The 23,843-nt window shown below is 40.4% G+C and overlaps 1 protein-coding gene across 1 annotated transcript; it reads left to right on the top strand.

The window, feature by feature from the left end:
* Positions 1-1,269: 1,269 nt before the first annotated feature.
* Positions 1,270-23,091, top strand: dhrsx (dehydrogenase/reductase (SDR family) X-linked; the record flags this gene model as incomplete). Its single annotated transcript, XM_083906060.1, has 7 exons — positions 1,270-1,369; positions 7,593-7,700; positions 12,812-12,880; positions 14,087-14,188; positions 14,289-14,496; positions 20,689-20,896; positions 22,909-23,091. 7 exons carry the CDS (start codon positions 1,270-1,272, stop codon positions 23,089-23,091), a joined length of 978 nt encoding a protein of 325 aa, XP_083762186.1.
* Positions 23,092-23,843: the final 752 nt, after the last annotated feature.

Here is a 23,843-nt window from a genome sequence, read left to right as displayed (position 1 = left end):
TTTTTCTCCGCAAACCTTGAGTTTCTCTCTGTCTCCGCCCTCTTTCAGACACACATGGTATTTGATTTCCTCATTCATTCAGTCAGCAGAGTTTTGAAGTCTGTTCTGCGTCTACATTAGAAGTTATATTAGGTGGAGACTATTTTTCTTACATTTCTAGACACTTTTCTTTTTGAGCGGAACTGTTTCACGTCACAGTTCATCATTTACATTCACAACCTAATCAGTCCTTACATTTACAACATTAACAACCGGAGTCACGCTCTCACATCACAGCAGAAACTGTGTTGCTCTGCGGTTTACATTTTGGGTTTTTTTTTACTTACAAATTTACAAATGTACACATTTTCCTTTTATACAACGTCATAGATGCAGAAAACTTGAACGTGATATAAAGAATGAGAAGTCATTTATGTGTGAAAACGTCGTCTCCCTCTCTTTTGCTGCTGTTACACCTCCTTCTAAAACATGCTCAAACTCACAGTATGAGCGCATTAATATTTTCAACTCCAGTGGGTGAAGAACATCGCCCTCCGCTTCCCCGTTGTCATGGTGACTCGTCGAAACGGGGCTCCATTCATTCTGTCTTTTTAGACTTGTGGTGCACGCGCTTAACTCGAGGTGAAACTACTCCGAGTTGAACAAACTAACTCAAATCAGCTGTTCTGAAACCGAAAACTCAGAGTTTCCTATCTCAGAGTAGATCAACTCAGAGTTCAGGGTTAGACTGAGAGTTTGTTGAACCTGCTTTGTGAAACGGACCCCAGGACAGAACTTTTACCAGGGAACAGGATATGTTGCCTGTTGTGGGTGTTTCTTAGTTCACTGTTTTCTGTGTGAGTATAGAGGACTGCAGGTGTCACAGAAAAAGTAAGATGTTATTAATTTGCTGTTGTAAATGGTAATAAAAAGTGAAATTATAGCTGTAAGTTATAAAGTTGTAAACTATGTTTTAATCCATCAATAACTGCTTCTAGTTTAAAAGAGGATTTACAAAACAACATGGAATTATATATATATGATCTGCGTACTGCAGTCAGGTGCAATTGTTTTGGGCCACATGGGATTTTTTGTTGCAGTACCCACAGTGGCCACCATGACAAAATTGTCTTCAGGGCAGAGGGGGCGGTGCTCTATCCAGATTTTATAACACACCCTTGCTGCAGTTACACCCTTCTCTTTACGGGACTCTGGAATCTTTCTTGAAGGCGGAACTACGGACAGACATGTCCAGCGCAGGCTCCCACACATAATCATTAGGGTGTAAAGATGTGGCTGCAGGCTGTGTTGTTGCCTTGTATTAGACTGTATTTGTGCGGCATGAAAGTTCTTCTCCATCAGCTGTTCAACAGAGCTTTTGCTTTACCAGGTCAGGTTCATTTATTCTATTTACCACGATTTAATCATTGTGTCTGCTCATTTGCATTTGCACCACCTGTATTATTCTTCCTGTGTCCAGAGTCATGTTTATACTCTCTTCACTTACTCTCTAAACCAAAAAAAGGAGTTTGAAAAAAATATACATTATGTTAGTGATAATCCTAATATTATCTCATTAATATTATGGTTGTGATAATATGACTTCCATTGTGGCTTTTGCATTTATCTTGAGTCTTCTGGGATGTCCTTGTAGCTTTGGGGGAAAAGGAAATAAATGACAGCTGTTGTTTTATTCTATTTTCATTTATTCTTCCACTGGAACACCTCTGGTTTTAGAGATCAAGGTGACAAAAAGTCTTTGATATAGGTGCTAACTCACATTTTCACATCAAAATACCTGTTCAAGTCCAAAGTCTTATCATTCTACAATGCCTTCCAGACATTTTAAATGAATGAATGAAAGTTGTCCAGCAGATGGTGCTGTGAGAGCAGCTTAGCTTATGTTGTTTTGAGTTGACAGCTGAGGACATAAACAGTCTTCCTGAGCAGATCATCACCACACCAAAAGTGGTTTGAGAAAGTATTTCTGGTTCTATACTGTACATGGCAAAGTCTGGAGCAAATGAAAGCTGTCCAGAGCTTGACCAGAGCTAACAGCATGCAGTCACATGATTGACTTTACACGTGGTGTGCTCCTTTTAGTTCAACTGGTGCGATACCCACATCTCCAGTGCATGGCAAATTGAACTACGACACTTATGATGCAAGGTTTCTTAAACTAATACGAGACATCCCGCTGCGCACACTGGATTATAAAGTAGTTGGTAGTAGACTGGATTTGTGTTCAATCATGTGATGGTTTAGTGAAAAATCCCTAATGCTGACTGAAAGAACTGATTGTGCCTCCAGAAGGTGAAATGGATTACACGCTTTCAATCTGTCAGAGAATGAATGGCACTGAAGTGGTAGTTAGGCGATTTCTTAATCGGGCCTCATGCCTACAAGAGTACAATGTAGAGTCTGATATTGTTTTTATACAAATGTATATAAGACAATTAAAAAGTAAGCTGGTCAGGAAAGGTACAAAAGCTACTAAACCAAAATGCTCTTTATATGTTATACTGCACACTAATCTCTCCTCACCGTCACTATTGTGCGGAAATTTGGGGACCCACGTATAAAGGGAACACACAACCACTGCTAATACTACAGAAAAGAGCTCTGAGAATTATACATTATGCCAGCTACAGGGAACATACAAATCAATTATTTATCAAATCAAGAATACTTAAACTTTATGATGTAATACACTACCGTGCAGCACAGTTTATGCACAGGGTGGCTAACAACAGCCTCCCTCGCAACCTTCAAATACTCCTCCCAGTAAGAGAGCAGGGACTTAACTTGAGAGGAAATTTAATGTTTAGACAAAGGAAAGTGCGAACTACATTAAAATCCTTTACCATGTCGATCGCAGGTGTCAAGCTATGGAATAATTTAGATGACGAGATCAAACATTCAGCTTCACTGAGGGTTTTTAAGAAGAAGTACGTAAACATGATTATTAAGGAGTACATGGTGACCCAGGGAGGATGTGGATGAGGTCACAGTCTGAGATCTGTAGACACTATAGAGATAAAATGGAGTAGGATCATCAGCTGACATTGAAATGTGCTTAATTCTGTTGATTGGTCCATCTTGCGACGTTGTTACACCATGGCAACAAGTCGAGACTGTGCTCGCTAGTGGCGGTTCGATAAGAACACATGTACGGTCGTGCACGTGGACTATTTACTGTCTTGAGATGTACTGCAGCCTTATGATACTACTGCTCGTTACGTCAATACTGTCAAAAATTATGAAGGTAAGAAGAAGAAGCGAGAGAGAAAAAAAAGAATAAAAAACTACTCTGTGGTAATGTGGGCGGGACTAGATAAGCTTTGCTTCTCCCGCTTTTGCCCTTTCGGTCATGTGTATGAAATTAAATGTGGATGTGTGCAGATGTTGTTGATTAACTGTCATGCCCAAAATAAACAAATCATTCCATCATTCATTCATTCATTCATTCATTCATTCATTCATACAAATGTTATTTTATCATTCATCATTAGAATCCACAAGATGTTTTATTGAATTGCCTGGAGGGTTTTAATTTGGAACATCCTGATAACAAGGCATTACAGTAATCTAGCCTAGATATGACAAAGGCATGAGTCTAGTTTTTTTCGGCGTCCTTTAAGGACAGAATGTTCCTAATTTTGTGCTGCTCACTCACCCCTCCTTCCTCCCCACTCACTCATAACTCCATGTCCACTTTTTGTAGATTTTCAAAATCAGGCATTGGGCCGAGTCAGCTTCAAATCCCCCCGAGTTCCACTCTAAATTAAATTTGATGTGGTGTCAACACGTGTTTTAATCTGAAGAGTAAAAGGGATGTTTTGTTTTGTTTGAGACCAGTGTACTTTGACACATTGACTAGTATCAGCTCAGTGTATTTTGGGGGTAACAGAAGTTACGACTATCACTGTCAAAAGTACATGGATTTTGAATTCCCCTATGTGTGATTTTATCTGTCTATCGTAGGGATGCACTATAACTATCAGCACTGATCATTATCGGCCGATCAGTACAGCCAATCAGAATTAGCCAGCACTGCTGCTGCTGCATGCTGTTGTCGCACTCATGACTTCCTCGTCATCTTTGTACTCTGTGGGACATACATTTTCTTGTTCCCTTAGGGGGTTTTAGTGTAAGGGTTTCTGTATGTTGTTTAACATAACAATTAACCAATAGTCAAGCTGTAAACACATGATGGGGGATTGTAAAGCAGATGTCAACATGAGGGTACACACAATAACATTTGTGGGTCATAAACAAAGTGTGTTGTCTTGTTGTAACTTGTTGATGTTTTATTGTGTTTGTAAGATGCTTTGATGTGACTGTATATATGGTTGCGCTATCCGAAGGACAGTCAGAGAACATTTAGACCATCTTGGTGACAGGGTCTCTCCTCCATGCATGCAGTAAAGACTTGATTTAACCAACACCGATGACTCCAGAGAAATTTCTTTCACAACTCTCACTCCTCTGGCTCTGCCTTTGTTTCCAATGTTGGCATTGCTCTAAAACTGAAGAGCTCACCTGTTGCCCTTTTATGCTAACACTCTGCTTGCAAACTGTAATACTGTGTGACAGGTGTTTCCCCATGTGGTTAGTCAGTGTGCACAGTAGGGAAATTAACTTTAGAATGTTGAATTCCTTGTGAAAACAAGAGACTTTCTTTATGAAATTTGTGCTAAATGCAGAGAACTTTGTGTAGTGAGTTTTAGAACTGCAATTTGAGTGTAAAGCAGCAGTTGTGCTTGTAGTTTAGCAGAGTTGGTTCAGGGGGTTGGTGCATGAGTTACATGTTGTGGTCATTGTGTCTCAAGTACCAGTATTTGTGTGTAAACAATTGAGAAAAACTGTAATAGTCTGGTATTCAAAATGGCTGCGACGTTTGGGTGGTGAGAGGGAGAGAGAGAAGCCATCACGCCTAAGCTAAGTCTTAAGCTAGGAAAACCACTGTGTGTGAATCTATGTGAATGATAAGTCATTTTTTGTAACAGTTGATAATAGGGATGTGAATCTTTGGGTGGCTCACGATTCTCGACTCAAAAAGTGATACAATGCATAGTGTGTTAAAGCAAATGATGGCCACACAAAGGCAAACTTAAGACAAAGTTAACATTTATTCATGCAAAACAAATAAAACACTATAATAATTTTAGGCTAACTGCCTTATTCTCCCAGAAGTTACAAAAATAAACTGTACACAAATAACAGAAAGAAGAAACTTAAACGTCTTTTTTTTAATTTATTTTTTTATCGATTTTTGAAGTTTATGAATCGATTCAGAATTGTGGATGATTAGAATCGCGATTCCTATGTGAATCAATTTATTTCCCCCACCCCTAGTAGATAAATAATGTGGTGCTATTACTTTGTCAGTTGTTTATGGATCAATGACAAATAAAGTTTCTAAAAAGGTATTTTTACAAAGTATTTTCAAAATAGATTTAAATGCATATTTTTCAGTCCAGAACAATATGTTTGAACATTTCTCATATATTGAATAACTATTCTGTTTTAACTCATTTTAACTTCACAACAAAAAAAAAGTCAGGTGGCACAACCAACTATTTATAAATATATATATGTATATTCCTAATATTTATTTTAAAATTAATTATTTGGCAACTATCCCTTAAGGTGTCTACACTAGATAAACATTATTATTTTTAACATTGTGTGTGTTTATTTTTTTTTACAATAATTTAATATTTTTGCTCTCTGTAGGTAAGGTTTTAAGCATCCTTAACATCCAATTTTACATTTAAAGACAGGTAAATAATCACACAAATACAGAAATTCATATATTCAGTATAATAACTACACACATTACATTTATAAACCATTTGGTCACTTTGACGTATCATTTATTGGTTTAAATTGGTTGCACCACCTGACGAATATTGGTTGCACCATCTGACCACATTAGTTATGACATGAAATATGCTGAAAAAAATGCATTTTCATTTCAAACAGTAACATGTGTTTTAGACATCAGTTAAACCTAACCCTAACCCATCAAAAACAATTCACATAACATTACATCTTTATGATGAGGATCGAGTACAGTCGCGATGAAGTGCAGGGGATCTGGGTAGATGTTAATAAAATGTTGTGACAGACTCTTAAAGAGCAGAGCTCACTTTTCATTGTTTTCACTCCATGTTCTCAATCTTTGTGTAGAAGACACTTTAGTGCTGCTATTAAGGGAATAACAGATGCATCAGATGAGCTGATCTCTTTAGTTAACTGCTCAAAGAGAGAGAATGTTCTCTGGTGTGAAGTCAATGTCGCAGGGAGTTCATAATCTGCTCCGTATGCAGCCAAGTTTCGCTTTAGCGCAAAGAGACGTTCCAGCATTTAATAGGTGCTGTTCCACAGTGAACTCGCTGTGTTTCGGCCGCCGAATTATCAGTGCATCCCTAAATATAACACCTTTATTGACAAGAACAACGTAACCGTGATAATGACATATTTGATGGTGTGACTTGAGTTTCAATCAGCACATGGACAAGGGGACGCTCCCCAATTACATGGGGGCGCAGCTGCCTTGATCCCTGGCTTAGAAAAATCTGTGGTGTATAAAAATGTTTTATTTAAAATTTAAAATAAACAACAATAACTCTTAGCCTGGTGGGGGGGCAAGTAAACCCTGGTAGCCCACCAGGCTTATAATGCACTGGGGGAAACCCTGTAATAATAATAACTGTTGTAAAACTTTCCACCAGGTGAAACTATATGTGCCAGATGTTATGACTAAGTCCATGGAGCATGTGTAGTTCGTAATCAAAGCACAGTTGTCAGCTGTGTTAATTGTTAATACTTGCCCTGTGTTATGCTAATTTTGATAGTGATATTGGCATCTAAAATGTACAAATTATCATGCAAAATGATTTAAAGTGTGTAATATCTTTACATTCAAAACTAAGAAACGTTGTCATGTATAACCTTAGAGCCTAAACTCAAATTAAACAGCTTCTGTTTGGATGCAAGCATTATTTTCTGCCCTTGTCATGAAGTTCACACAGAGATCTACAAACCTTTTTGCTTAGTCCCAAGGTTCTATGGGGTTCCTCTGGCTGATGCAACATTCAGTTTACAGCTAATGTCTCTTGACTTCAAAATAAAGTCGAATGTTTATGGTTGCACCACCCTGACATTTAGGAAATGTAAATTGCTGGACAAAAGTTTTGCAGTTATTTTAGCAGCTTTAAAACTATTGATATTAGGGAAAAAACATTATTCAAAAGACTTCAAACACAAAATAATGCCCGAGTATTTTATTTTGAGTTTATCATTATTAAAATAACATTTTCAATGGTTTTCTTAGTCTGCTCACTTGCTCGGACAGCTGCATCACCTGATATCTTAGGGGTTTGAGAAGCCAAAACATAAAATAATATAATTATTTGAATTTACTGAAAAAAGTATGGAAAAGTAATAGGTTGTATATAATAAAGTGATAGATATCATGAAAAGATTACATTTTATATTTTTTAATATAATGGACTTGCACACAAACATATGCACGTCATGTCATTGACCCATATACAAAAGGTTCTATCCTATTGCTACTGACTTCAGCCCTCTCTCCCCCACAGTTTTTCTCAAGCAAAATGGAAAGGTTGCCGTTGTAACAGGTGGTACCAGAGGAATGGGTTTTGAGACAGCAAGACACCTGGCAAGCCTTGGCATGCATGTTGTCATAGGTAGGTTCTCTCAACAGTTTGATCTTTTGTGTACTGACTGTACCTGTTTTCTCATCTTCACTCATTCATGCAGTTTATTGTAATAAATTGAAGGAGATTCCTGGAATTGTTGTCTCGCATAGCTCTGCTTTGTCTGTAAAATATGCAAGAGTGCTGGTGAGGGAAACGGTATCCGAAAACCCGAAGTCCTTGAAAAGTTCTATTGTTGTCTCCACAGTGCAGCACAGAGTTCTACACAAACTTCCAGCCTCAGAGGATTTATCTGTCCAGTGGATACATGTTATATATGACAGCATTGTTCCTGCTAGAGCCTGCTAATGATCACTTTAACAAATGCTAACTGCTGTTAGCTCCCACTAGCCTCTGTGGCTGATGTCATTTTTATTTTTTTAAGGTGTACCTAAAGAGATACTACCAAACAGAGGGTTCTGAACAGGGCAGTTTTGGCTGGTGATTGAACTGCTGTGGTGCTTCATCATTATGGTATTATAATAATAATAATAATGCATTATATTTAAGGTGCCTTTCAAGACACTGAAGGTCGCCGTACAACAACAAAATAAAAATAAAAAATAACAAAAGGTAAGAGCAACGGGTAGAGAGTAAGAGGGTTAGAGGGAGTAGGCCTGTTAAAAAATGTGGGTTTTCAGATGGGATTTGAAGATGGCGAACGAGACAATGTTCCTGATGCCGGGGGGGAGGGAGTTCCATGGCCCCGATGGTGGTCAGACGGGCAGGAGTCGCAATGAGGCTGATAGATGAGCCAGATCAGTTTGACCTCCTCCTCTTCCGGTGAGACGGGGCTGACTGGAGTAAACAAACCCAGGTGGTGTAGCTTCCTTGAGCTGAGAGAAATCATTAAGTTGTTGCCACGTCTCGGTTAGACATAAAAAGTCATACTTGCGGTCGAGGAGCAGGTCATGGAGCAGACGTCCTTTGCTTGTGAGAGAACGGATATTAATTAAACCTACTTTGATGTTGCAACGGTCGTTGGATAAGCTAACATTAGCCGCCGCTCTGGGAATGCGAGCTAACACACTGTGGTCCACTTTGCGGGTAGAGATTCACGGTCAACGGCGTTTCGTGGACCAAATGGAGTTTAGGCAGTGGAGTCATCAATGTGGAAGCTTCGTCGGGAACCACGGTGAATGTATTTCCGATATGGCAGGCGAGCGATGTCCGGATAGAAGCGCAGCATCGGCAGTTGGATGAAACCGAAGCTGGAGGAGCTCAGCAACTGTGTATTGGAGTAGGGCTGATGATGGATTTAATAAGATAGACATAATAGTCCAGAGGAGAACAAGCCTCACAGGCAGGTAAATCTGCATGATGAGCGAGTGAGAGGCACCAGGAGATAACGGTCGGGAGGAGTAAGAGCGCCACGAACAGGTAAAAGACGTCCATAAAGATAAACACACACGGTGCTAACAGCAGATCGTTTGCAGAGTCAGGACGAAAAAAGTTCAGATAACAGTTAAGTTCAGAAAGGGGGAGAAAGGGGGAAAGGGGGGAGAAAGGGGGAGCCGGAGAGCAGCGGCAGCCAACCGCGCCAGCGTACGCTCAACCGGAAGTTGACCAAAGCATACAACTGACAAGTTCATAAGGACATGTCTGTGGTATAAAATGACTCCTTGAAGCAAATATAATAAGTTATGCACTAATATTACATAAAGTTCAGCTCTTATTTAAAGGGACACAGTGTAGTATTTATGGGTTTATATAACCCAAAATCCACTTTTTATACATATTATGTGCTCCTGCATTGTCTAGTCGCTGTATAATAGTTTTTGTTTCATTTTCGTAGTGTTTCAAAAAGTAAAATAACATGGTCGCGGGCCGCTGTTGCATTGCCACGACGGCATGTTTCTACGGGAGCCTGTAAGGACAAACGCCAGAGAACCAAACAAGCGTCTCTTTACTTGTGGTGGAAGTCCCGCCTCCACTCTCTCCGCTTCGTCTGCTACGGCCGTGGTAGCTCGCCCTCTCCCTCGCCTCACGAACCTCATCTGCTGACACGGAGAAAGACGACGAGGACGACATTTGACCAGCTGAGGATACCGTAGCGCTCAGGGAAGGGAGGGGGTGAGCAGAGGAGCAGTTCTTTGTTGTAAATTTCAGCCTCTCCTCTAGCTGGCACTATAAACTACTTACTATACATAGGAATGTACAGAAAACATTTCTGGATTTTAAATGTATGAGCATTGGCCACAATTGCTTTTATTCTTCTTTTAAGTTGATGCACACTGTGTGATGTAATCAGGCCTCTTTAAATCAGATCAAGTGATCAGCTAAGCCAGCAGCTCCTGTTCAGTTCTCAACATAAAGTCCAATTTCCTTCCAAGTGGCGACTGAGAGTAAACACTATCTAAAGAAACCAAGGAAGATACAAAAACAACACAAGGACAATGAAGGGAAATGTGAGAAAAACTGTGGATGTTGTAATGTTAATTAGTGATTCATTATACGGACTGGATCTCATGTCCCTAAAGCCACAAAGATGCTGTGGAAGACAAACACTTACTTTTGGGCTTGTATGATTGGAAAGTGTATTTCAACATCATGGTTTCCCACACAAAGGGAAGGACTTGACCAGACTAAGGATTTCACTCTTTGTTCTGATCTATTTGACCAGTGCAAGTAAGCAAGGTGAAAAACCTTTAAACATACAAAAAATAAAATTCAGTATTTACCAAATACAAAGTACAACAAAGGTATATTTAAATTAGGCAAAGGGTAATTATATATTTTAACTATTCCATTTTTATCAACCAAGGCAAATATTGTGCTCAATTAAATTATTAATTAACAGAAAAAGTAAAAAAATCAGAACTGTTTACTTTTAATCAACCTGGTTTTTTCCTTATGTTCTAATTCTATACAGATTTCCTACATGGCATGTATTTTTAATCACAGTTTTAACCTGAATATAATTCTATATTATCATAGTAATAATAATTATTATGATAAAAATAGAAATACTCCTAGTCATCAAACATTTAGTCCTTGTATTTCAATGAAGCACAATTTCATAAATACACTAATTCACTATGTCAATTAAACATTTTGAACAAAGGTTTATGAAACAGTTTAAACAATTCATAACTAAACAAACACTTTAGCATTTTGCAATGACAGGCGATACATTCCATTTGCCCATGATGTTTATGTTCGTAGAGTTATTGTTGGTTGCTGTGATTGCAGTGGGGTCAACAGAGAGCAAATATTTATAATAATAAGATGAATAATATTACTCTGGTGTCAATGAATAACGATGTGATAAATAACCAGTGTTAAAAAAGTCATGCAATTATTGTGATGCATTACCTTTGTTGGGATTAACAATATGATTGGTGAGGAATGTTTAATATGAAAGATATTAATTGCATGTGGAACGCTATAACAAGAGAATGGTATCAGTTCAATCAGCCTTCAATAACACAATGGTTAAATATTGTACAATGGAACAAATGACGTACACCCTCACACTGCCAGAGAACGTCTGCAACCAGCACTGTTCACACCCATTCGTTTGATCTCTGTGCACTTGTTCCACCTAAAGTGTCCATAGGGGGAATATTATTATATATAATAATATTATTCACAGCCCCGATGAGGTTACACCTGAATAAACTAGTTGACTGAGGTATACAGTATATACCTCTATAAATAGTAGTAATATTTGTGTGGGCCATGGTTGGTGTTGCGATTAGCACTCTTGCCTTTGCAGCTAGAAGACTTTAAGTTAATGTAATAAAACAATGAAGTAAATTGGACCCTCTAAATTGTAGGGCTGTAAAGTCAAAGTCGACTGGTCGACTAATTGGTCGACACGCTCTGGGTCTACCAAAATTGTGATTGGTCGACTAAATTATTATTATTTATTTTTTTTTTATGGTGAATTTCATTAGGAGGAAAGTACCACATGCTAATAGGGGTGTTTTACAGCACCCGTGGTTCACAGGTAACAGCCTGTCTTCAGAGAACACCCCCCACTATTTTGGTTTAGTCCAGCCCAGTGGGTTGTTGTCGCTCTGTGGCTCATGAGCGACAGAGATTAGTGTTGCCAAACATGACATATCATTTAAAAACGCTAAGCCAGGGGTCACCAACGTGGTGCCTGCGGGCACCTGGTAGCCCGCAGGCAGCCAATACGGTGCCCGCGGGCTCACTTCACTTCACCTCACTTGCATGTACCAGTATGATCGCTCAGTAAAATATCTTTGATATTGTTTATAAAAACTGATAATCGTTAGGAGTAAGCACTGGAATGAATGTGTATGCAGTTGAATGCATAATATTAATCATTTAAATGGTAAACAAATAAAAAAAAATGTTAATGTGGTAGCCCTCCATATTATTTTTTACCCTTCAGGTAGCTCTCTGTCTCAAAAAGGTTGGTGACCCCTGCGCTAAGCTAAGGTTGCTCCGTCCGTTTTGAGTATGAACATATATCAGAATTATTAGCATATTTCAATGTTTTAGTCTAATAATTGTTGATTGGTTTTATAACTGCAGATGCATCCGCTCGTAACAGCGGCAGCGTCCCGCGGTCTGTTTGTGTCTCAGCTGTGAAGCTGCGCTGTTCAGTCTGCTCTGTATTCCTCAACACTTATTGTGCTGATATTACTAGTTATTTTCAGATATCACGGGCTATAATATTGCGCAGATGAACGTAATGCAAAACGCTGTCAGAGCCGTCAGCCGCGGCTGCGGGTCTTTTCAAATTAAGAGCCGCAGCCGCACAGGTACTTTGCGTGTGCGGTCTTTTCAAAATAAAAGAGCCGCACCCGCAAAGTACCCCCCATCGATTAGTCGATTTTTGGTCGAAATTTCAGGGCTTAAGTCGACCAAGAGTTTCTTTGGTTGATTACAGCCCTACTAAATTGACTGTAGGTGTGAGAGTGAATGGTTGGTTTCTATGTGTGTCCAGGGTGTGACCCTGAAATGCAGTCATCAGAATGATTTAGAATGGATTTGTCAATGGTGAGGTTTTATAGACATATACAGGTATAGACATAACTGACAGTCAGTAAGAGGATTTTAATTCATTTGTTATTGGCTATCTTTTGGACATCTGCTGACCAGTTTTCCTCACTCTCCATCATCCCCAGCTGGGAACGAGAGTGAAGAGGGTTCTGCAGCTGCCAGGAAGATAAATGAACAAGGCAATGAGGGAAAAGGTAATTTTATCATTTCATCTTCCTCTTTCCCTCTGTTAGCAGTTTTCCATCTCCACAGCAGTTTTCATTTGGACGACAGAGATGTAATGAAATGTCTATAGGTATATATTATGCATTTGGTCAGAAAGGAAAGGAATTGTATTTATGTAAAATCGTTTTTTAATAGTTTAATGGTTTTGTGTGGTTGTACAAGGTACTCTCGGTCAGTTACTAAAGACTAAACTGAAGGCAGAAAGACCATTTGAAGGTAGCTGCGTTAAAGGCCTGGCAAAGCATATCCAGGGAGCAAAATCAGCATTTGGTGATGTCCATGGGTTTCAGACTTCAGGAGAATTTTCAAAATCCTTTGCATTAAATGACTGCCTGAAGGCTGGAACGCACGGGCTTCACCAAATGCTGAGTTTCCTCCCCGGATATACTTTACTTGACCGTTACTAAAGTCACCTTTATATGATTGTAGGTATTTCTGCCTCTACTTTAGTCTTCAGTAAGTGAAAACATGGGCTAAGATCAGGTGACTTATAATGTATATAATACAAGTGACCCTAATCCACTGGGAGCCACACATGCCCATGCCATAACACTGCCTCCTTCATGTTTGACTTATGTGGTATGCTTTGGATCATGAGCTGTTCTGTTCCATCTTCACACTTTTCCCATTATTCTTTGTTTCTGTTCCAAGGATTGTTCAATCCCTCAAATTAAAGCTGAAAGTCCACACTTTATTCACATCTCGATTGTTTCATTGAAATTCAGTGTGGTGGTATACAGAGGCAAAATGACCAAATGTATCTTTGTCCAAATATGAATGTACCAAACTGTACATAGAAACTTCTTGTGTTCTGTATTGCACTCATTGTCTCTATTATGTCATACCCCTAGAGGCCAAAAAGTATGTTGCACATTCTCACCTCAACACAGCTGTGATGCCTGCAGTTTTAGTCAATCGTCTTTTCAGTAAGTTACTACACCCTGAAGAAGGTGCAAGCCAATTGATGTTGGTGCATTTTTAATGTCTCCAGCAATCAAGTTTGTGCTTTCAGGTTTCTGTTACATTTTAAAAGTGACAGTTGACGTTTTTGAAGTGTTGTATGAGGAACTGACACAAAGTCACCACTAACTGTGCCATGTCAGCATGTTGATTTTTTGTATACAGGATGTACCTCATACAGCCACACTATTCATATCACATATTTGTTTTCACAGCTGAATATGTCTTTCTGGACCTGACCTCATTGAAATCAGTGCAGCAGTTTGTTCATGCTTTCCAAGACAGAGGTCTCTCCCTCCATGTTCTGGTTAACAATGGTAGGCTGTTAAGTTGCAAACTGTAAATATTTGACACTAGAAAAGATCAAGCTATTTTAGCTAAAACCACACCTCTTGCACGTATGGATCTCTTATTAAGCTGGGACCATGCTGGTTTCTGAGAAACAGACGGAGGATGGCTTTGAACTCCACTTTGGTCTCAACTATCTGGGCCATTTCCTGCTAACCAACCTGTTGCTGGACCTGCTGAAGAGGTCAGGAAAACATGGCTGCTGCTCTAGAATCGTCAACATGTCCTCTGCAACACACTTTTCTGGAGTACTGGACATGAGTGACTTGAACAGGAGGTAAGAAGGAATAGAATGTGTGAGGGCCTGTGTTACTACCTCCTTGTTTAGTTCTCCTGTTTAAGGGATAGATCAGGTTTTTTGAGCTTCCTGAGATGTGTGAGCCCCCTGCTGGCCTCTTGCTAGGGGTGTGCAATACGTTAAATTTGAAATGTATCGTTTACCGGCCAGTATCGTCGAGGGGCACTTCCGCTGGAGAAGACGAGGAACCGAGCGTGTCATCGGCATCCAACTTGAGGACTGGGAGAGAGGTAGCGCCTCGGCAGGTGAAGACGGTGAGCGGCAGGAAAAGGAAAGGTCTGTGGAGAAGGAGCGGCAGCTCCGCAGGAGACGAGATGAAGAGACGCTAGCTCGAACTCCACCACAGGTTTTAGGAGGGAGACGTGGAACGTAGGGTGGACATTGAGAGATCGTGGCAGTTTTCGGACGGAGGTGGGATTGATGATCCTGTCGATTGGGAATGGGCTGATGTACCTGGGTGCCAACTTGGGGGGTTCGACTTGTAGTGAGAGGTCCTTCGTGGACAACCAAACCTTTTGGCCAGGCTGGTATTCGGGGGCAGGGATACGGTGTCGATTCGCCTGCTTTTGAGACTGCTGGGAGGCTTTCAGCAGGGCAGCCCGAACCTGCTGCCACACCGGCGCAGAAGCAGATACAGATACATGGGAGTTGTGTGCGTACTCGATCCAAGGAAGGAAGGAGCTCCAGTCCAATGGGTGGTTGGCGACCTCCATACTCTGATTTGAGTGTTCGGTCTGGCCGTTGGACTGGGGGTGATATCCTGATGAAAGGCTGGCAGAAGCCCCCAAAGCAGAGCAGAACGCCTTCCAGACCTGCGAGGCGAATTGGGGACCTCTGTCAGAGACGATGTCTGTGGGGATGCCGTGGAGACGAAAGACATGTAGCAGTAGCAGTAGTAGTAGTTCACCAGTTTCTGTGGCCGAGGGTAGCTTGGGCAGGGGGACGTAGTGGACCACCTTGAAAAACCTATCCACCACGGTGAGGACGGTGGTGTGGTTATCAGATAATGGGAGAGCAGTGACGAAATCCACGGCGATGTGCGACCATGGACGGTGCGGGATAGAGAGGGGGTTGAGAAGCCCGGCAGGTGGACGGTTGGATGCCTTCCCTCGTGCACAAATGGGACAGGCGTAGACGAATGTGGCTGTGTCCTGAGGCATAGTGGGCCACCAAAACCGCTGCTTAAGGAACTGGAGGGTGCGAGCGGAGCCAGGATGACATGCCAGCTTGGATGAGTGGCCCCACTGAAGAACCTCCAAGCGCATGGCTGAGGGGACGTACAGGCGGTTTGGAGGTCTACCTCCTGGGTCAAGTTCGGCCTGTGGGGCTCTACGCACCCTCTCCTCCACTGGCCAGGAAGCTGCGCCCAGAATGTGGGTGGAAGGCCGGATGGGGTCAGGTTCTTGCTCTGGCGGGTCAGGTGAGTAGAGGCGGAATAAGGCGTCGGGTTCGGAGGAAATCTTGAAATCTTGTGTGCGTTCATGGCCATAAAGCGGAACTTATAAACAAATGTGACATCCACTAACATTTTTAGACTGAACAATAAGACCCAATGACTATGTACATATGGTAAAAAACAGATAAAATATAACAGATAGTTTTTTGGGATGGCTTAAGTTAATGTTGTAATTTACAACCGTGGGTCTTACAGGTTTAAACACCCCCACCCCCCATATACAGTACTTAGTATATCCTTAGGCAGTTTTTTCTTAAATGTGACACAAAAGAGAGTACTATTGTAATGTAACTCATAACTTTCAAACGCAAACTAATAATATGTAACATGTTACATTTTTACAAAAATGACACAACCCATTACTTATCACTTAGTGATTAGTAGTTAATTAGTTGTGTTGCCACAGTACTGGACAATGTTTTTTGGCACATAATACAGTTAGGCCCATAAATATTTGGACATCGGCACAGTTCTCTTTATTTTGGCTCTATGCAGCACTACAATGGATTTGAAATGAAACGAACAAGATGTGCTTTAACTGCACACTTTCAGCTTTAATTTGAGAGTATTTACATCCAAATCAAGTGAACGGTGTAGGAATTACAACACTTTCTATATGTGCCTCCCACTTTTTAGGGGACCAAAAGTAATTGGACAATTGACTGAAAAGCTATTTCATGGACAATTGTTGGCTATTCCCTCATTATTTTATCTTCAATGACACAGGTAAACGTTCTGGAGTTGATTCCAGGAGTGACATTTGCATTTTGAATCTGTTGCTGTAAACTTTCTATATGAGATCCAAGGAGCTGTCACTGTCAGTGAAGCAAGCCATCATTAGGCTGAAAAATCTAAATAAACCCATCAGAGAAATAGTAAAAACATTAGGTGTGGCCAAATCAACTGTTTGGAAAATTCTTAAAAAGAAAGAACGCACCAGTGAGCTCAGCAACACCAAAGGACCTAGAAGACCACAGAAAACCACTGTGGTGGATGACAGAAGAATTCTTTCCCTGGTGAAGAAAAACCCCTTCACAACAGTTGGCCAGATCAAAAACACTCTCCAGGAGGTAGGTGGTTGTGTTTCAAAGTCAACAATCAACAGAAGACTTCACCAGAGTGAATACAGAGGGTTCACCACAAGATGCAAACCATTGGTGAGCCTCAAAAACAGGAAGACAAGATTAGAATTTGCCAAACAACACCTAAAAAAGCCGTTATAATTCTGGAAGAACATCCTCTGGACAGATGAGACCAAGATCAACTTGTACCACAGTGATGAGAAGAGAAGAGTGTGGAGAAGGAAAGGAACTGCTCATGATCCACAACATACCACCTCATCAGTGAAGCATGGTGGTGGTAGTGTCATGGTGTGGGCATGTATGGCTGCCAATGGAACTGGTTCCCTTGTTGATGATGTAACTGCTGACAAAAGCAGCAGGATGAATTCTGGTGTTTCCAACAATATTATCTGCTCATATTCAGCCAAATGCTTCAGAACTCATTGGACGGAGCTTCACAGTGCAGATGGACAATGACCCAAAGAATACTGTAAAAGCAACCAAAGAGTTTTTTAAGGCAAATATGGAATGTTATCAGTCAATCACCTGACCTGAATCTGATGAGCATGCATTTCACTTGTTGAAGACCAAACTGAAGGGAAAATGCCCCAAGAACAAGCAGGAACTGAAGACAGTGTCAGTAGAGGCCTGACAGAGCATCACCAGGGATGAAACCCAGTGTCTGGTGATGTCTATGCCTTCAAGACTTCAGGCTGGAATTGACTGCAAAGGATTTGTAACCAAGTATTAAAGCGGAACTAGACCGGAAGTTCCTATTATCGCTGTTTTTTTTGGTGTGTATCTGCGTCATTACCTTGTTTATGAAGCCTGACGGTTCGAAACAAACAGTTCAGCCATTGCTGAGAAAGTTGTGTTTGATTGTAATCTCGGGGCTCAACAAGATCACTGAAAATCCCGTTAACGTTACGTAAGCAGCGGTTCTCCTGAACAACCGATCGTCCCGCTCCGGGCGGTAGTCCGGGCACATCCGGTTGCGTACATTGAACCGCAGAAGAAGAATAACGTCCGTTGTGGAGGTGTTTCACGAGCAACAGTGTCTTCTGACTCTGGGTCTGACTCCGGTTTAAAGTCATAAAGGGACTGCGGCGGGGAGTCGTGACGAAGCTATTTTTAAACACTGTTAAAACAATGTTTTGATAATGAGGAGCAGTGCATCCACCGCTCCAGAGAGGGAGCTGCGCTTCTGAGAGCTGACGTGATAGATTACGTCACTTCCAGATATCTGGCCAATCACAACACAGGTGGGAAGGCTCTACGCTGGCTGGCCAATCACAACACACTCTGTCTTGTCGGGCGAGATTTACGGCTAAAAATAGCGCGACTGACAAGCGCTTCGAAAAGGACAGATTTCAATCGGCTCGTTTACATCAACTAGGAGGATTTTGACCATAAAAACAACTTAATATATGTAAGTAGACCTCCATAACTCACATATATGTGCAACAGGACCACTCTATGTGACCTTTAAACAATGAAAGTTTGATTTATGATTGTTTAGTTTGTCCTATTACTTTTGGTCCCCTAAAAAGTGGGAGGCACATATAGAAAGTGTTGTAATTCCTACACTGTTCACTTGATTTGGATGTAAATCCCCTCAAAATAAAGCTGAAAGTGTGCAGTTAAAGCACATCTTGTTCGTTTCATTTCAAATCCATTGTAGTGGTGTATAGAGCCAAAATAAAGAGAACTGTGCCAATGTCCAAATATTTATGGGCCTAACTGTATGTGCCCACAATGCTCCTTTACCTCCATGCCCTCATGCCAACTTTAGAAGTGATGCTGCCTCAGCTCAGCTGAGTCACATGACACAACAGATCGACACAGGAGAGGGAGGGGAGGGGCAGTGAGCAAAAGCCCTGCTTTTTACTGAATGTAGAGAAGAGGTTTTTTCACAGAAGTATGGATTTCATCAAGCTAGTATTGTTCACATACTGATGGGATGGATAGAGTAAACATGTTTGAAGCTGTATTTTACTATTAGACTGGAAACTTGAAAGACTGAAGTTTATTTTTACTTTGGGAAGCATTCACTCTGACACCAATGTCCATAGAGAATGGTTTTGACAAATATAAATATTATTATTTTTATCACATTTATTTTTATCACTTTACAAAATGCTAAGTGAGCTCGGAGAGGTAAAATATACATTCAATAATTATATATATAATTATAATATAAATTCAATACAGACTGAAGTAGTTTAGCCTTTGGTTCTTTTAATTGTTTAATTGGGGCTCCTTTTGCTTTAATTACTGCCTCAATTGGGCGTGGTATGGAGGTGGTCAGTCTGTGGCACGGCTGAGGTGGTTTGGAAGCCTAGGTTTCTTTGACAGTGGCCTCCAGCTCATCTGCATCTTTTGGTCTCTTGTTTTTCATTTTCCTCTTGACAATACCCCTTAGATTCCCTATGGGGTTCAGGTCTGGTGAGTTTTGCTGGTCAGTCAAGCACAGTCATTTAACCAACACCATGGTCATTTAACCAACAGTGTGGGCAGGTGCCACATCCTGCTGAAAAATGAAATCAGCATCCCTCAAAAAGAAATGGAGAAACAATCTGTGGACTGATGAAAGTAAGATTGTTTACAAGGGCCATTGACAGTTTGTCAGACGAGCCCAAACACTGAATTCAAGCCACAGCAGTACACTCTGAAGACAGTGAAGCATCATGATTTTCTCTTACTATTTATCACATACCAGGGATCATGGATCAGTTTGCACATATCAAAATACTTGAAGAGGTCATGTTGCCTTATGCTGAAGAGGAAATGCCATTGAATGGGTGTTTCAACAAGACAACGACCACAAACACACCAGTAAGCGAGCAGCATCTTGGTTCCAGACCAACAAAATTAAAGTTATGGAGTGGCCAGCCCAATCCCCAGACCTGAATCTGATAGAAAACTTGTGGAGTGACATCATGGGTTGGAACCTGTTCACAGGTGCAAGAAGTTGGTCGACTCCATGCACCACAGATGTGAAGCAGTTCTCAGAAACAGTTGTTACTCAGTTATCTATTCTAAATATTAGTTTAGTTGATTCACAGAGATGATAAATCCTAAAGATTTTTCAATTTATACAGTAAATATTTGAGCTTGTAAAGAAAAATGCAGACACTGCTATTATTTTTCCTTCATTTTCTCTAAAGTAGTTAAAAACATTTATCATTTTTTGTTCGTGTTATGATTTAGAATATAATGTGCAGTGTTCCCAATGCATGGAAATACAAACAATTATAACTAAGGATTTTGTGCTTTATTCACGTTATTATTTAAAATATTACCATTACCAATATTATGACTACATGTTTATTACATCAAAAAAGTATGAATAAGTATGTTTAAAAAAATAAAAAATAATAATATATATATATATATATATATATATAAATATGAGATCAAAACGTATGAATGTGTGAGTTAAAATATATGAATCTGGAAGTAAAGCGTATGAATGTGTGTGATAAAAATATACAGATATGAGAGTAAAAACTATCTATGTGAAAGGATGTCTGTGAAAGGAAAGTGAAAGTTATCTTGAAAAAAGGGGCAGAGGCACTCACTCATTAAATATAAAATGACAAATCCAGAATGAGTCTAAATGAACCTCAGCCCAACCCTTCTGTCTGTCTCCAGGATCTGCTACAGTTCTCATGGCGCCTACTCTCAAAGCAAGTTGGCTCTGGTCCTCTTCACCTACTACCTGCAGGAGTGTATGACAGCAGGCGGCTTTTCAGTTACAGTCAACGCTGTGGATCCTGGTATGGTAGACACAGCTTTGTATGACAACCTGTGGAGCCTCGCACAGCTGCTGAAGAGACCAGTGGCCAAGATGTTGTTCAGGGTACATTTTTTGTAGCATGATTTGCTTTGTAGTTAGGATTTGAGATTGCACTGCAGCAGGTAAACAATATTGTTAGTTTTCAACTTGAGTAAATATTGTGTCATGGTCAGTGGCGGTCATGGGGAAGTTCAATTCAGGCCCTGTTATTTATATATAAATTATGCCTACAATTGCCTCTGCGGCAATCTGCATTTGTTGACAATCCAACGATACCAGCGAACTCAGAAGTTCAATGATAAAATTTATTTTTCAAGATATGAGAGACAAAAAACAGACTTTACAAAATCACAGGCTCGGGGCGAAGGTGGCAGGCGGCTCCGGCCATCTGCTTTACAGCGCCCCTCACCCAGACCTCGCCGCGGACATGTGTACTCGCTGCGCCTTCTCTCGCCCCCTCTGGCCGCCTCCTCCTCACCGGGGGGAGGTTCGTCGTTCCCGTACGGAACGGCATATGTATGTCCCGCTCTCAAAATAAAAGCACCTGCCTCTGTCTGTGAGCGTTTGATGGTGGGGAGACCACTACCCTTGAACGCGCGCGAGCGAGAGAGAGCAAGATAGTCAAACAGCTGTACTGTGGACTGTGTGAGAAGACAGGCTCTGCATTACCTGTTGCTGCTAAACAGGCAGGGCTGCGGGCAACAGTTGGTCTGTGGACTGTTTTTGACCACTAATTACGTTACTTATTATAACATAACATAGCACTAGCACATAGCAAGCCTCTGTACTTAAGTAAAATAAACAATTCATTCAGTGTGCAGAGCCATGGGCTAACGTTATCAGCTAGCCTTCGTGCACTATGACGGCGTGAGATATCTAACACCAAGCTTTATGTTTAATCTAAATATGAGTGGGATAATAACATGACACAAATCATTTTAATACTGTTTTGCCACTGCACTGCGACCTGACTTGCTGACGACCATGACTTGCTTGTCAGAAAGACATCGTTGGTGTAAACACTTGTCACTCAAACATGTCTGACCAATGGGGAAGCACCCGCCCACTGTGGAACGTTTCTGTCAAAATGATTCAATTAAAAAAAAAAGACTTCAAAACTTTTTTCACTTCAAACAAAAAAAAAACGACTTCAAAACTTTTTTCATTTCAAATCGAAAAAAAAAAAAATTTCAATAAAAAAAAACCACACTTAATTTTTTTCTTTGATTGAAAATATTTTTTTTGATTGAAGCAACTTTTTTTGCGATTGAATAATTAAGACACAACTGTCCTACCCATAATATGGCCCAAACGCAAAACAGCATTACTTCGATCAAAAACTTGCTTCAAACCAAAAAAACCTTCACTTCGATCAAAGTAAACATTTTCAACCAAAGAAAAACAGTCTTCAAATGCCTTTTTTTGAGTCTCAAATATATTTTTGCATCCAAATTTTTTTTTTCTTTGATTAAAATTTTTTTTTCTTTAAAGTGAAGGTTTTTTTGATTGAAAACATTTTTTTTGATTGAAGCAAATTTTTTTTGATTGAATAATAAAGACACAAATCTAACTCCATAAGACAACGCCTAGACATCTTTTTACTAAAACCTCTGTAATTTCACTCTGCTTGATTTCAACAGCATCAGACTTTGCACAGCTCATGTCCACATGTTGTTATATGACCTCCATGTGTTTTTAAGTTCCTACTGCATATTTTAAAGGTGATATTTGCTTTAAAATGCAATATTATTTTTAGGCAAGAGGAAAAAATCCTTCATTTATGCTGTGTTCCATGTGCATTTACTCTGACACAGTGGCATCTACAGTGAAACTTACACCACTGGTGGAATCTGACTAGTGTTATCTGTAGTTTGATACCAGGATAATCCACATAGAGCTTGTAACTGCAAAGATTTACTCTATTTAGTTTGGGCATGTCATTTTCGATCAGGGACTCCAAAAAGAGGGTCAGGGAAGAAGAGGTTAAAGATTTAAATCAAGATTTTGATGGGAGAGTTGAATATTTCATCACTTATCTTTTCATTTTCTTTGTCCCATCTCTATTTCATTCTCAGACGCCAGCAGAAGGAGCATCAACGGCTATCTACACTGCACTTGCTTCTGAGATGGAGGGGGTGGGGGGCTGTTACCTATATAACGGCCAGAAAATACAGTCCTCTGTTCCTTCATATGACTCCGAGCTGCAAGACCAGCTATGGAAGAGGAGCTGTGAGCTTGTGGGCCTTCCAGAAGTCTGATTCATTCTGCTGTGATCCCACACACAGGGTTGTTCCATTTACCTCATCAAGTCATCTGAGAGGAAATGATTGCAATCTGTTCTAAACTAAATGTTCAGATGTAGACAGTCCCCATCTGCTGTTAAAGAAAAACAAATCTGTCGGACATTGTTCTTGTACACCTTTTTGATTGCTCTGCTCATTACATCATTAAGGCATCTAATCGAACCCCATCCCACCCCTTTTCTTGGCTTTTTTAGGCCCCTTCCTTCATTGGAGAAGGAATACTTCAATCCTGTATTATGATAATGGAGATGACATCAGGCCAGTGTTGTAAATGTGTCACACAGGTGGACAACATGTTGCTATTTCTCTACAACATTATTTTTACACCTAATGTGTGCATTCCTGTTCATGTCAACAGGAATAAACAATTTCCCCCCGGGGATTAAAAAAGTATTCTGATTCTGATTCTGATGTCATATTCTGTACTATTAACATTCTCATTAAGTTGTTATGCTGCTACCTCCAGTTAATCTTTTGCCAGTTCTATTGTGCGATTGAGCACTGACAGAAAAGTCCGAAAAAAGTGTGAATCCAGTCAATAGCAAGTGGAGTTTAACCTGAGTATGTGATAATGGCCTTGCCATGACATGGCCTTGCCAAGACATGCACAAGAGGTGATTGTAGTATCGCTCTTTCTGGGAGGAAAGGTGGCTGTGGTGAAAATAGTTATGACCTACAATACACCAGACACACGTACAAAGAGCAAT

This window comes from Microchirus variegatus, assembly GCF_963457635.1.
Source record: "Microchirus variegatus genome assembly, chromosome: 19".
NCBI lineage: Eukaryota > Metazoa > Chordata > Actinopteri > Pleuronectiformes > Soleidae > Microchirus > Microchirus variegatus.
Note: the sequence above shows the minus strand (reverse complement) of the source record. Positions and strands in the feature narration are given on the sequence as shown.